This window comes from Phalaenopsis equestris, unplaced genomic scaffold (assembly GCF_001263595.1).
Source record: "Phalaenopsis equestris unplaced genomic scaffold, ASM126359v1 Scaffold001294, whole genome shotgun sequence".
NCBI classification, from domain to species: Eukaryota; Viridiplantae; Streptophyta; class Magnoliopsida; order Asparagales; family Orchidaceae; genus Phalaenopsis; species Phalaenopsis equestris.
In genome coordinates this window covers 480847-496846 of record NW_018165733.1, presented here as the reverse complement: position 1 = coordinate 496846, position 16000 = coordinate 480847, and the positions used below count along the sequence as shown (strand labels likewise).

Below are 16000 nucleotides of genomic sequence, written 5' to 3'. Positions count from 1 at the left end.
ATTATCATATTCCTAATCTAAGATAGTAATTGAGCTACCCCAATCCACCTTACAAAAACCCATCATAAACTTTGCATGTCTCTCATATTTCTCTTGAATATGTACTTTCATCTTATACTCATTAATATTATTGTAAGCAAAGTATATTGTCATATATTATAACATTTATAAAATCATGTCATACAATAAAATATTTGCAGAAGAAAGTTATTCGAAGGGGCTAACACTTATGGAAAAGCACACTAGACTCATTAATATTAAGAACGATAGTTGGCAAATTTTAGATCACAACAAACCAATTTAATTATACAAAAATACATTTAAACTATTACATATTCAAAATTATGTTTATCTTAAATTTTTTATAAGATGAATATATACGGCTGAAAGGTTTTAAGAGTAGGACATTTATAGATGGAATGGTCTACAAGAAGGTCATTTGAGCAATAAGATTTTTATATGTTTAGCCATACAATGGAAGGAAAGAACCTTTAGATTGATGAGGTGAAGTAATGCTTGCCATTACTCCAAATATAAAAGCTCAAATGACTACATTATAATATATTGTTAAAACAATGAAACAGCAACGAAAAGCATTTACCCTACTAAAAGAAGTGCCTCATAAATCATTTTTCTCCATTATGTCCAATTTAGCATCACATTTTTATTTAATTCTAATTAATTAAGATCATTTTTTATACAATATACTAAAATCTTTTTAGATATACCTATACTTTTCATAACATAAATACAATCTAAACATTTATTCTCCTAACCATTTTAAAAGATGGTCAGCATTTTTCTATTATTCCTAAAAGTACAAAAAATGGAACAAAAAAATAGAATTTAAACAACTAAAAAAAGATGAGAACGAAAAAGAACTGTTAGAAATTTTAATAGTGTTAACAGTTGAGTTATTATTTGTAGCATCTCATTATCTAATTATTCTTCTACAATCTCTTTTGAGTATGGTGATTTGAAATGACAAACAAACGTTTTTATTCATCCTTCGATTTAAAATTATTAGTATGATACCATTCCCTAATAAGTTTTGGGGGCAAAGGCCGCATGCGTCAACGGCATAGATTAATTAAAGGTTGGGAAGGCAGCTAAGGTGAGAGGTGTATTAGTCTCTCTGTCCACTTTCGAATCTTTTTTGCATTAACCATCATGAAAAGCCATTGGATCATATTGTTCAGAGCCACGTTGAAGCAGTCTGAAGTGTCCGGAGAGAGGGTCAGGCACAAGGGCAAGCATTAATACTTGGATCTGATAGTTATAAAGGAGAATTAATATATATATATATATATATATATATATGGCCGGAGGGTATTAGCAAGCCCCGGCCATTTCTAAATGTGTTAAATATTCGAGTACCGTACTCTACACATGAGGACTTCGAACACATGACCTCAGGAGACTTACGACTTTCAACGATACTGCTCTACTAACAAGCCAAAGAACGTGCGCGTGCACACACACACACAGAGAGATAGATAGATAGATAGATATATATATATATATATATATATAGCAGAAACATACATGAGCTTATACCAAGTTGAGAAGTCATAAAATATTATTAAAAAATATCTTCAATGACAAAATATTATTCGAATAAATAATGTAGATCCCTACCATAAGATATTACATGCATTAATTTAGTTATAATAATAAAATCTAATGGGGATAACATCTATTAGATCAGTGTTTTGTGGCTACAGGCTTAGTTCTTTTTCTCAATAATTTACAAGAACTGTAAATAAGCATCAACAAACACATTCCAAAAGAAAATGAAGCTGTTCAAAAATCTACCATGAAAAACTCTAAACACTTAAATGACTATATTTTGCTCTACGCAGTAAATGGAAAAGAAAAATCAGAAACTGCAAAATTTTAATTTACAGAGAATATACACTAAAACCATAACTATATAGCAATTACACGAAAAGCTATAGATTGGTCCTCATTCTGACAAACTCTTGAGCAGCCACTCTGAAACAAAACAGAAAGGTTATTAAGATCATGAGTCGTACAGCAAATAGCATACAACAAAACTATTTGCTTCCATAAATACCTTAAGAGAGATGAAGTTTAGCTATAAATCATGGTTTCCAATCCTATTAGATGTATACGAGTATAAGTCATGCGCTATTGTCTGCAATGGAAACAAGCTGAGAAACTGAGCGGAGGACTAAAGGAATGTACAAATAGATGGCGGGCAGAAATTGAAAGGCAGTCTGTTAAATTAAAATGCAGTTTAGTCAAATGTTGATTAACCACTATTTAAAAAATGGCGTCAGAATAAATAAGTAGGCATCCTGAAATTTAAATTTTAAGAATTGCAAAAATGATGTTTGGCTTTTCATCGTCTGGGAGAAAATACTTCTATTTAGTATGGCCGCAAAATGAGATATATATATATATCAGTGTGCTTGTGTTGATTCCAAAAAAATCCCGTGGATCAAACCCAAGGAATAGATTGTTGGAACGAGGAATAGAAAGAGGGGAAGAGAAGTATAGTACACAAGAACACAAGTTCTCAAAGAGTAAATTTAGAAGTCTTTTCTTGATGAAATGACCCATATTTATAGATCATACGGTATTTATTAAAATTACATGTTTGTTCTTGTATAAAGAGGTACGTTACAAGTAATTATTACACATTTTCATATTTGTGACAAACTCCGGGACTCTTTAATATCCAAAACTGACGTTGACAAAGTTTCATAGTGGTAAGTGCTAACAAATGGAGAAATAATTTAATGAACCGCTAGTGTTGTCATTCAGTCGTCAGATAATCTTTCGGTCGGCTAGAAGGTGACTAGAGGGTCTTCGGTCAGCTTCCTTAAGAGAATCCTCGTTCGAGGCCCTCCTGTTGTTAGGATGAACTTGGACCTTCAGATTCTCCTTGGATAAAAAGGGCCTTCTCAGAGGTTTGGAAAGATATTACGGTGCTCTGTGGCAATCTTTCTGAAGAATCCAGGAATCATTCAACAGAGCTAGTTGTAGTTGATTGTCCCTCGGATTAGGTGTCTCATGTTCTTTCATTCGATCGGCTCGTGGTTCCGATCGAAAGAAATGACACTTGGCGTGTCCGTCTATTGACTATCCCAATGCAATTTTTTGGTGTTTACGTAGTGGGACCCAATGAATTTCCTCAAGATTCATGCGATCATTTTTTTATGTACATATTTAAGTCTTCAATTCTCTCCTTGAAAGTAACTACAATGAAAAGGAGAGAATTAAATGAAAAAATTGACTTATTTATTATGTAATAAATATTTTTAATAATTGAACTTCATGGATTTTCATGCCCCTATTCCCTATAAATAGGGGGTGAGTTGCACTTTTTCTTCATCATTTCCGAATTTTCAGCCCTTTAGTAAGTTTTTGATAGAGAATAATGACAGAGAATGAAATAAAACCTGTGAGTGAGGAAAACATGTTCAGGGCCTTTGAACTTTTGACAGAAAAATCTATATTTCAACAGGACAAAAAAAGAAGAAACTCAAGAGTGCCCAGCCAGTAATAAAGAAGCCAGTTGATGAGGGTCGGCAAGCAGGAAAGAAGTCAGAGTCGAATCAAAGAGATGGGAAAGAGGGATCCAACCAGAGGGAATAAAAAAAAGTCAAGCAAGTAGTTCAAAAGAAACAAAAAGTCGAGGAGACGGGCGAGTCATCTAACTCATTGCCCCTCCGTGAGGCGGGGGACAGGACCGACGTACACACCGTCAGTGCATCGGTCCTTGCTTTGGATCTGATCCGCCAGCAACTGGCACAACAACAACTTCAGGTGGTCGCGGTGATCCGGGTCCAACCGCACTTAAGGTGTGGCTCTCCCGCCATCGATCGGCTAGGGCAGCCAGGCGGTTATCTAACCTCTTGCAGGAGAGCCTCCGCACATCGGAGATGGAGAGAATAATTAGTACGAGGAAATCTCTTTCTTAGGGTTGATTTATTCATTTTCCAGTTAATGACATCATATTAGTTTTGCAGCTTAAACTATGCACATCATTGACTCCTAGACCAGAGAAGTCGACCACCACTCCTTCCAGCGGCAGTCAAGGACATTCTATGTCGGCCGAGGGTGGAAGTACATCTCGCCATCTATCAGCCCCTAAGGATGCCGAGGGAGACCGACGATCGACGGGATTCGCAAGGGTCATTGGTTCACTGCATGGACAAAACTGTGGACTATTTTGCTCGAGAGTTGGTCTTCAGAGGGAAACAACCATATCAAACTTGAAGGAAGCTGGCGATTCTTTATTTTGATATGAGGACCCCTCCAGGCAGAGGTGGCCACTCTCCGAATAAATTTGGCCAAAGTCTGGAAGACCAAATCCAACTCTCGAGTCCGAGCAAAGGAAGAGGTTGGAGAGAAATTTAAGTTTGGGGGCGCGCTTTGTACCAGTCTTGTGAGTCCAGATCCGTTGTTGTGTGAAGCGGTCGAAGACCCCCTGTTAAATATGTCGTAAATAAAATTTAATTTTTATCAATTTTCATCATTTGCATTTTATCAATTTTGATGAAGGGTGGCTCTTCTTCACAAAGGAGAGGAGAGGCCGAAGAGGGCGACGACTAAACAGGCATAATAGCCCCATGTTTAAAATTAATCCACCGCATCACCAAAACCTCAGTTGTTATTCAAAAAAAGTCACTGGCGAGTTAACTCTGATAAAACAAAAATATTCTATGATGAACTTAGGGGCTCCGAGAGATCACTTCCAAGAGAAGTCAACTCCCACCATCCTTGGATCGGAAGCTAAGGAGTCATTCGAATGTCCGTCTACACAATGAGCTTTCCAGCCATCTTACTCGAGCTTCATTCCTTTAACTAAAAAAGGGAAGGCCAACTGGCCCCCTCTACGGTCGCCAACTGTGTTGGGCCGAGGTGCTACCAAAAAGCCTTGAAGAAGGTTCGGTTGAAGAGGAGCTTGAGCTGACTCAAGCGTAAGAAGAACAATGTCGGAGGAAGGACAAGGCCCCGACACAAGATTTTGATACTTCCCTCCCCTCACCTCCCAAGAAGAAGAAAGGAGGTAAGGACTACTGGAGTACGTTGCAAGAGAAATGACCAAAGGGCTTGATTCGTACTCCAGTTTTGCATTAAATAAACGTTGAAAGAGATTGGTTTCCCCAAGTCCAGAGGAGAGACAAATATGCTTTCACCATCCCAAATGTTCTATGGTCGGAGGGCCTTCATAATTTTTTAAATAATCTCCACCTTTAAATAATCTGCGATCTGTGAAGCTATGCCAGATGGTTGACCAATATCAACTATTGGATTTTGCCGCAAAGCACCACCTTTCCTCTGTCTATCTGGATAAGAGGAACAGGACCTTGAAGGTAGAGAGGCTAGAGAGAAGCAGGATCGACAGAGAATCGAGTGGTTGTAGTAGAGGCTCGACGGCAGCGTGTTGAAGCGAAGCTGGAGATAGCGTTTGAGTGTCTATCATCCAGGAAGAAAATGTTGAATAATCAGAGCAGATGGCCATAATAACGACAGCCAAAGGGTTTCTTAAAACTCAAGTTGTGCATTGGGAAGAGGGGACTAGGGTAGCAATCGACCAATTCGTCAAATTTGGGATGGTCGGCCAAGTACTCTAACCTTGGTGAGTTCAAGAAACTCTTTGATGCTCCCTAACCTTAGAAAACCCAGAGGAGTCGGAGGGAGATAACATGGCGGACGACAGATTGTCCAACACTTGATCTTGCGATTCCTAGACTTAAGTTTCTCTCTTTTTTTTATATGTAACCGAACAAGTGTGCATGAAAGGTTTTTGTTCTGGCATGCATGTAACCAAATGATTACATGAATGAAATATAACTTTGGTCGCTTTTACCTGTTACCTTTTGTTTAGTAAATTATAATGTTACTTTGTTCTCTACTCTTTTTTGAATATTCTTCACCCATCTCAAGTCTTAGTTTTCGTTGCTTCAGCGATGAGGGTCGATTTTTAGTTGTGTACACTGATCGGACATCGCGGTGTCGTAGTCGGTAGTTCAAGATTTTGTTAACCACTCGGACATGCATCGCATCAGTTTGTTTCAGGATGTCAATTCTTAGCATAGATAGACCTAAGTTTTTAGTTATTTGACTAGACCTGTTGTTCTTTTTTCCGCACTAAACCTCGTTGGGGTGTAGTCACCGATCCATTTCAAGGGTGGTTTTCTCGGAACCCTTCGTAGAGCTTCATTGCTATTAGGCGAGTAACCACCTCTGACGCCTCTATTGGTCGGCTTTTTAGAGTATTTTAGTTCCCAAAGTGTTGTCTCGATGCTAGGTGCATCAACCATCCGAGTTTCCCGAGAATTGTTCAAACCTAGGGTCACAATCGCATAGTCAACTGATATTTTTATTAACATTGTGTTTAAACAAAAACTTGACAAGTTTTAGAAATGAAAAACTCTATTTATATTTTCCATGTGTTGGTACACTGTAACTATTTGAAGGAAAAATTTTCTTGAGATCATCCCCACTCCATATTCAGTAATTTTTTCCACAAATGTTTTTCAGTTGTAGACTCCTAGGGTGCTTTTTGATCAATAATGAATGGGGCGGTCCAAACCTGATCAAGTTTCCCAATTGATTACCCGCATGTAGTTGGGTTGACTTTCTTCAGAACTAGATTAACAGGCACAAATCTTCTATCAGACATTCCTATTGTATTATCAAGTAATCATTCTCTTTACTACTTTCTGTCAAAATGCTATGTTCGTTCGACTTTCTTCTAGTAGGTCAAGCACGAGCATCATTCCTTCACTGTTTACCTCTTCTCGTAGGTCAAGCACGAGCATCATTCCTTCACTGTTTAGCTCCAGCCAGTCGGCGACATTCTACCCGTCGAATGAGATAACAGTGATGACTCTTTGGTTGTGGCGATTGTACTCGATTGGCAACATTGCTTCCATTCCATGGGAAAACATATAAGATGTTTGCCCTGTCGTTGATGATGGTGCAGCCCGGACAGCCCATAGGATGGCAGAAGTATATTCGACCAATTGCCACTTGCACATTTGTCCTTTCTCCATAATAGATGCAATATTATCTTATTGGCAGCCTTCGCTTGTCTATTTTTCTAGGGATAATGTACAGATGTGAATTTCAAGTTAATCTCCTGATTTTGACAAAAAAAAATTTAATTTGTGATTAGCAAAATGTATTTCGTCGTCGGTGATGAGATTAGGGGCAAGCCATAAAGACAGATGATGTGTGTCCTGATGAAGTTTCGAACATCTGCGACAATTCGAGCGAGGACTTTTGCTTCTATCCATTTTGAAAAATAGTGTACGACATCTAAAAGAAGCTTGAGTTGAATTTTTAAAGGAGAAACGGCCCAAGGATGTCAAGTTCTCAGATAATAAAAGGTCCAGTACTGACAATTAGTCGAATCTTTTGAGCCAGTAGTTGTTGCAATGGAGCATATTTCTGGCACTACTCGCATCTCCTTAAAAATGTCTCTGCATCCTTAATGAGGGTCGGCCAGAAATTGGATTGTCATTGAACACAATGTGCAAAGATCTTTCCTCCAGAATGACTTCTACATTCACTAGAGTGTATGCCTTGAAAGATTTCTTCTGCCATATTTTCCTTTACGCATCTTAGAAGTAATGAAGTGACTGACCTTCAGAAAATTTTACCTTTAATGATGAGATATTGTGCAAAAATTGACTCTCCTTTGATCCGTTGTTTTTTATGGGATTTTTCCAATCTCTAGATATTATAAGAAGGGATCCATCCAACTCTGTGTTTTCCGCAGAGCGTCTAATTCCTTGATGGTCGATTGGAGAAGCCTTTGGAATGTCCCCTCTTCGAAGCAAATGTTCTTTAATAAAAGGTCTACTATTTCATTTTTTTTCTTGACTAATGTGCTCGATCCTAAAGTCTGGGAACTTCCCAATCTCAACCCTTGCCTTATTCAAGTATTTGTCATCTCATTCTTGGTTTTGAATTCTCCGTTGACTTGATTTATCACCAATTATGAATCTAACTTAGCAGGTGTCAGACACCCATTTTGAGAGCTAGGCATAGACTGGCAATTAGTGTTTCATACTCTATCGGATTTTTGGTGACCTCAAACTAGAGTACAACCGATAAATAAAGATGTTCTCTGGTTAGACTACTCAGTGCCAGTTCGATTCCTGCTCTCGCATAACATGAGGCTCCATCAATGCGCAAAGTTCAGGTTCGGTCACCAGTATCAGCTCCTTTGCTTGCTTCACCTTGTTCGGAGAACTTTGCTAGGAAATTTGCCACAGCCTGAGGTTTACTCATTGTTCGAGGAATATAGGTAATGTTGTATTCACTGAGTTCCACATCTAACTTAAATAGTCGACCGGAATGTTTCAGCCGAGTGAACACGGATTTGAGTAGATATTTAATGATAACCCTGATCGGGTGCGTTTGGAAATACGGTTGGAGCCTGCAAGCAGAGATAACTAAGACAATTAGAGGAAATATTAGCTTTTCCATAATAGGATATCTGACCTCAGCGAGGACTTGTTTCCCATCTCCTCACGGACCAAGATCGAACTGATGGCTTCTAATCCAACTCCCAAATATAGGGAGAGTTCTTCCTTTCGTTACAAGCTTTGCGAAAGCGATGGTGAGGCTCACAATTATTTCAGACTTTGGAATGCTTGTTCACATTCAGTCGACCATTAAAACCCTTTAGCCTTCCTCAATGTTTTGAATAATGCAGCACATTTATCACCCAACATTGCGATGAATCAACTAGGTGATGCTATCCAACTAGTCAACTTTTGTACCTTCTTAGCAAATTGAGAAGGCATATTCAAAGACGCATTTACCTTCTCCAAGTTGACTTTTATTCCTTCGGCCACAGGAGATATCTAAGGAATTTTCCAATCAACGCCCTGAATGTACGTTTTAGTGAATTTAATTTCATGTTATATTTTCCAATTGTTTGGAATGATTCTTTCAGATTGTTTATATGTTGTTCGGCCGGCCAACTGACTTTTAACTAATATATCACCAATATAAACTTCAATAAAATTTTCTTTTTTTTAGCAAAGATACATCCATCAAACGCTTGTAGGCAACCCTAATATTTTTTAGCCCAAACGGCATTACAATATACATTATAAGCCTTTGCTAGTGATAAAGTCTTCTCCGAATTGGCAAGATGCGTCTTGATTTAATGATAGCCGGAGAAAACGTCCAGGAAGCTCATCACCAAATGGTCGACTGAAAGACTCACCAGTGCATTGATCCTCGACAGGGGGTAGCTATTCCTGGGGCAGACAAACTTAACATTTGTGAATTCTATGCACATCCTCCATTTGTCGTTCGACCTCTGCACCATGTTCACATTGGAGACTCAGAACGGGTATTACATCTCTCGGACGTAGCCCGACTCCTCGAGCTTTTGCAATTCTTCCAGGATCGGCCCATCTAAAGTCATGACCGACGTTCTCATCTTCTGTTTTATTGGTCAAACAACTGAATTGACGTTAAGAAAGTGTCATGCTACATCTATTAGTATGTCTGTCCTTTCAGCAACTGACCAGAAGAAAATGTTTGGATGCTCTTGAGAGTTTGGATCAAGTCTCTTTGCTCTACATAAAAAATCTCACTAATTAGAAGAGATTTACCCGCTTCTTTAAGGTAGCTGATTTCTTGATTGTAGTTTTGGTTGGTTTTGAGACCACCTCGTTGGTTTTGGATGTCGAATGTTTCTTGCTCCACACTGCCAACAGGTCAAAGATAACACGTCCGAGACTGCTCCAGATTGCCTCAAACGATAACTAGCTCCCCGTCACACGGCAAGTTTACTGTCATATTGTGGGTGGAGACCACGGCTCCGAAGTTATTAAGCAATGGGTGACTGAAGATCGCATTATAAGTGGGTGGTGCATCAACCACCAGAAAATCATCCATGTTAGTAGATTGATTCTCAACTTCCCCCAATGTGGTTGATAGTTCGATCATCCCTAAGGTCTCCTTTCATTCAACAGAAAACCTGTATACCGAGTCGGCCGGCATAACTGGCGGTCAACTAACAGATGCATATTTTAAAAGTTGAATTGAACAATATGTTTTCCGAACTGTCAATATCAACCGAGAAAGACTACATATTTGATAGTTATTAATCATCACCATAATTACTATGGCGTTGTTGTAAGAATTCCCTATGGGGGCCAATCCGCATTAGTAAAGATAATAGGGGATGGAGCTTCCACTTTAGAGTGAAAGCAGCAACACAATATCCCCCCGCTTGAAGCTCATTATGGTCAGCTCTTCTAACCGAGTCTCCACTCAGTACAGCTGGCACTATCCCTGCGATGTGGATAGCGTCGGCTCGGACAAGCTCATCTGATTCTTCTCTGTAGTGACTTACCACTGCCTTTCAGTTTGTGATTCTGGGGCCACAAATCAAATCTTTGATCAAACATCAAAGGTGTCTGCATTCCTCGATTTGTAATGAACATGGTCTTTATGATTTTTTGCATAATTTTTTTGTGTTACATGAGAAAGCTCCAGCTGTCATTTGTGAAGCCTTCTTAAAATACAATTTATCTAAAATGACTTCTATCTCAATCTTTGAAACCCTCAGTTGAGTGGTTTTCAATGTTCCTCCATTACCAGTCGATCAGTCGCTCGATCGACTCCACCTTCGGGAATTTATGTCGGTCGCTCTATCACCTCAAGACGACCGACCTCTTTCAAGTTTGGGGTGGGGCCATCCTTCTCCCTCCGCCCATCATTTCGCAGGCCCTTTTTCTCCAAGCAGCACGCATATTTTTCACCTCTTTAGTAAGGCAGGTGAACATATTCCTCACCACGTTATGATCGTTGGCCAACTCCAAGAATTTAGTTAGACTATTAGGTTGAAGTAAACCCGTCAGACTATTAGGTCGAAGTAAACCCAAAAATTATTTGAATTGTGCACTCCTTAGTCGTTGTGCCAGGGTGACCTGTGCTATCGGATGATCCAGATTTTGCACTTCCAGAATCTCCTAAAATCATGTGACATATAATTGAAGGCTCTCATTCGACCCCTACTTGACGTGCCATAGGGCCTGTGAGTCCTTGCAGAGTTTTTCGGAGCTAGTGAACTACGTCGTGACCCGTACTTGACGTGCCATAGGGATGTTATGTTGTCGGTTGAATTGCTCTGATCCTTGTAGGATTCCAAGGATGGAATTTTCAACTTCTCGAGGTTCAACAATGATGATCTTCCAGGAGAACGCATTCTCCCACTGACGGAGACTTACATTCCCCTCCCTTGTGGTCTGAACCTTAGAATAGACCCAACACTATCATGATACTGGAATTCCTTAATTCTTTCGGCTCCTTGAGTCATCTGATGGTCTTGGGGTTCAGGTTATCCTTGAGGGTTTGGTTTTTGAGAAGATTATGCTCTCCCCTCAAGTACGGCGTGGGTGAGTTCTGTCAGTTGTCCCATCATTCGATCTCATAGTTCCTGATTTTTTTGTTGTACAAATTCTCCGATGAAGCCCTGTTCAAAGTTTCTCACAAGTGCATTCCATCTCTACGGCGCACTCCTCTCCTTGTAACGACATGAATCCACACTCAATGCACTTTAGAATGTTGATTCCAAAAATGTATTGTAGATCGCAACCAAGGAATAAACTGTTGGTCGAACAAGAGAAATAGAAAGACAGAGAGAGAGGAAGAGATAAGTATAGTGCACAAAAAAACGAGTTCTCGAAGAGTAAATTCAGCATTCCTTCCTTGAAGATATGACCAGCTATTTATAAATCATTGGATATCTAGTAAAGTTACATATTTATCTCTATTCTAATAGAAATGTTACAAGTAATTATTGCACATTTTCATACTTATAACTAAGTCAGGAACCCTTTAATATCCATAACTGGCATTGACATCATTTTGTAATGGTAACAGCTAAATAAAGGGAAAATAATTAATGACCTGATGGTGTTATCGTTCGATCATTGGATAATTGTTTGGTCGGCTAGAAGACCTTCGGTTGGCTAGAGAGTCTTCAGTCAGCCTTCTGAAGAGAATCCACGATAGAGGAATCCTTATCATAGGATAAACTTGGACTGTTAGGCAGAGAGGCAATTCTCCTTGAATAAGGGGCCTTCTCAGAGGTTTGGAAAGATAATAGAGTGTCCTTTGGCCATCTCTTTGAAGAATCTCATAATCAATCCAGGGAGCTAGCTATAGCTGATTGTCCCTCGGATCAAGTGTCTCCTATTCTTTGGTTCATATGAACTTTCGTTTGGTTGGCTAGTGGTTCCAACAGAAGGAAACAAAAATTCGCGTCTCCGCCTATTGATTATCCCCATGCCGTCAACTTGTCTACTTATCTAGATTCGTGAGACCATATTTTTTACGTAAGTATATATATATATATATATATATATATATATATCTATATATATTTGTTGCGGTCGGGGGAAATAAATGAGAAAAGCAATTGGACTAAAAAAGACAAAAAATTAGGATTGAGTATTAAAATATTTATATTTTGTAATTATAACTAGATATTGAAAATGATTTCATTGTTTGATCATGAATATTATTTTTAAGATGTGATCAACGGCGACTAAGTGGAATTTACGTTGACCATTTGAATGAGGAAATGGGTCCGAGAATGTGAAGCCCCCAGATTGTGAAAGGCCACAGGCTGTCAATCGACTGTAATTTGTGGGCCCGCAGATGCTACAACAAATCGTACTTCTGACATTGCTCACATCTTTTGAAAAAGACCTCTGCATCCTTAATGTGAGTTGGTTAGAAGTAGCTTTGCCGCTGGACCTAGTTCGCCAAGATTATCCCTCCAGAGTGACTCCAACATCCACCAAAGTGTACCTCTCAGAAGATTTCGTCTCATTTTCCTTGACGCGTCTTAGGAAGAGTGAGAGCCGACTTTCGGAAGGGTCTCCCTACGATCGTGAGATATTGTGCAGCTTTGAACTTCAATATTCTTGGGTAAGTGACTTCCTTGAGAATTTTTTCAGTTTCTAGATATTGGATGCAGGGATCCCTCTGACTCTTTGTACTTTCAGCTTTTGCCTCCATGGCTTTAGGTTCCTCAATGGCCAAACGAATAAGCTTATAGGGTGCCCCTTCCCCTACGTAAATGCTCTTGGATAGAAGGTCTATTAATTGATTTTCCTCCCAATTGACGTGCTCGATTCTGAAGTTCGCAAACTTCCATATCTCCGCCTTCACCTTGTTTAAGTATTTGGTCATCATCTCATCTCTGGCCTCAAACTCTCTATTGACTTGATTCACGACTAGTTAGAAATCTGATTTCCCCATGAGATGTCGGGCACCCATTCTGTAGACTAGGCATAGGTCAACGATCAATGCTTCGTACTCCGCCAAGTTTTTGGTGACTTCAAAATCGAGGATGGATGGATGGTAAAGATGCTTTCCAATTAGATAGCTCAGCGTCAATCTGGCTTCTACTACCACCCAAATCAAAGTTTCATCCATGTGCAAGATCCAGGTCTAGTTGCCAATGTCAATTCTTTCACTTGATTTACCTTGTTCGAAGAAATTCACTAGAAAGTCTGCAATAGATTGAGTTGTAATTTTTGTCAGGGGAACATAAGTGATGATATTCACTAAGGTTGACAACCCACATAAGGAAGCAATTCGAATGCTTTGGTTGAGTGAGTGGAGATTTGAGGAGTGATCAATGATGACCCTGATTGGATGCGTCAGGAACCGGAACCTACAAGCAGAGACAATTAAAACAAACGTTGGTTTTTCCATCATGGAATACCTGACTTCGATGCCTCTAAGGAGGTATTGCTTTCCCAGCTCCTCACGAACCAAGATTAAGCATCCTAAGGGCCCAACTCCAAAATACAGGAAGAGTTTTTTCCTCAGTTTTGGGCTTTTGGAGCATTGGTAGTGAGATTATTGATTTCTTTAGGCTCGAGAACACTCGCTAGCATTCGGTCTACCATTCAAAACATTTGGTCTTCCTTAGCATTTTGAAGAATGCCACACACTTTTCGCCTAATTTCAAAATGAACCAACTGAGCCTTGCTATCTAGCCGATCAAAGTCTGCACTCTCTTAGCATTCCGAGTAGAAAACATGTTCAACAATACTTTTACTTTCTCTGGATTGGCCTTTATACCTTCGAGAGTTATGAGGTATTCAAGGAATTTGCTAGTCGATGCTCTGGATATGAATTTTAGCGGATTTAGGCTCATTTTAAATTTCCTTAGTATTTAGAAGGTTTCTTTTAGGTAATTAGATTGTTGTTCAGTAGATTGACTCTTAACCGAGCATGTCATCCACATACACCTCAATATATTTCCTTTTTTTATTAGCAAATATTACATTCATAAAGCGTTGATAAGTGGCTGCAGCATTTTTAAGCTCAAAGGGAATTACATTATAGTAATATAAACCCTGACTAGTAATAAACACCATTTTCTATATGTTGGTTAGATGCTTCTTTATCTGATGGTAACCGAAAGTGGTTGACCGCTCGATCATTGGAAGGGAGTAGTCCTTCGGGCAGACAGAGTTCAGGTTGGTGAAGTCCACACACATTCTCCATTTATCGTTTGCCTTTGAGACCATGACCCCGTTCGAGACCCAAGTTGGGAACTATAACTCCCGAATGTAGCTGACCTTCAACTTCTGCACCTCATCGCGGATCGATCCGACCACGTCATGGCTGAGGAGGTCCTTGTCTTCTGCTATTTTGGTCGAGCAGCCGGATTGATATTCAGGATGTGGCAAGCGATGTCCATCAGGATGCTCGACTTTTCAACGGTTTGCCAAGCAAAAACATTTTGATGCTCCCGGAAAGTCTAGATCAGTAAATCTATGTCCTGCATCAAAATTTTCACTAATTAGGAAAACTTTATCGGGCACTTTGTTAATAATAGGAATTTCTAGAGTGGTCTCATTAGTCATCAAACCCCCTTCTTCCTTGTTCTGGATATCAAACGACTCCTATTCCACATTGCCAATTGTCCGGAGGTAGCAGATCCAGGATTGCTCTAAGTTCTCTCAAACGGTGATGACTTCTAAGTTCAACCGGAAACTTCACCGCAACATGATATGTGGAGACCACAGTTCTAACATCGTTAAGTAGTAGGCGGTCGAAGATGGGAGGCACATCAACCACCAAGAAAACTTCCATGTTTGTAAATTGGTTGTCACCTTCCCCGGCCCCCCATATGATTGATAACCTGATTAATCTAAGTGCGAGAGAAAAGATAGAGGGGGCAGATTAGCGTTACAAGTCGGTCAGCCGAGAGATGCATCTTGTCAAAAGTTAACTTGATCAGGATGTTCCCTGGACTATCGGTGTCAACAAGAATCTACTAATTTAGTAGTTGTTTATCATTGTCGTGACCAAAAAGACATCATTATTGGGGTTCTCCTTTGGGGCCAAGTCTGCGTCACTAAAGATGATCAGAGGATAAGGCTTCCACTTGGGAGCAAAAGTAGTGGCGCACAGTTCCTCTGTTCAGAGCCTCTTACGATTGGCTAGCCAAGTCGAGTCTCCTCCCAAGATGGCCGACACTATGCAGCAATCTTAATAGTGTTGACCTGGATGGGCTAATCAAAAATTTCATCTACTGGGGCTTTCCCTTGCCATTAGGAAAATGCCCCTCGTGCCACAAACTCTTTGAGTTTACCGACTTGAATCAATTCCTCGACCAAGCTACAAAGGTGCTAAACTCCTCTGTATTATGTTCATGGTCTATGTGGTGCTTACATAACTTATTTGTGTCTCGAAAAAAATGCTCCAGCTCTCATTGGAGGAGTCTTTTTGAAGTACTTGTTCAGTATGGCCTCTACCAGCTTCGTCATTGAAACCCTCAATATAGTGGCTTTTCTCGCAATCGTCTGAAGATTGGTCGCGGTAGCGGCAAGGATTTTGGTCATTCACCCAGCTCTATCCTTATCTATGGTGGTTCCTGTCAGCCCCTCTGCGGTCATGAGGCGGTCAGTTGTCTTCATGTATGGGGCAAACGACTTAGCGTGGGCCATCCATTTTTGCG

General features: G+C 39.8%; 1 protein-coding gene across 5 annotated transcripts in view; it reads right to left on the bottom strand.

The window, feature by feature from the left end:
- Nucleotides 1–1690: 1690 nt before the first annotated feature.
- LOC110033795 (cytosolic purine 5'-nucleotidase) overlaps nucleotides 1691–16000 on the bottom strand; it is a 63248-nt gene continuing 48938 nt past the window's right edge. For all 5 annotated transcript variants that reach the window (XM_020737890.1, XM_020737895.1, XM_020737893.1 and 2 more), the window contains 2 exons: nucleotides 2078–2158; nucleotides 1691–1995 (listed from right to left, as the gene is read on the bottom strand). In XM_020737890.1, the coding sequence (XP_020593549.1) occupies nucleotides 2099–2158 (60 nt within the window). In that variant the 3' untranslated portion in view covers nucleotides 1691–1995; nucleotides 2078–2098. The remainder of the gene's footprint in view (nucleotides 1996–2077; nucleotides 2159–16000) is intronic.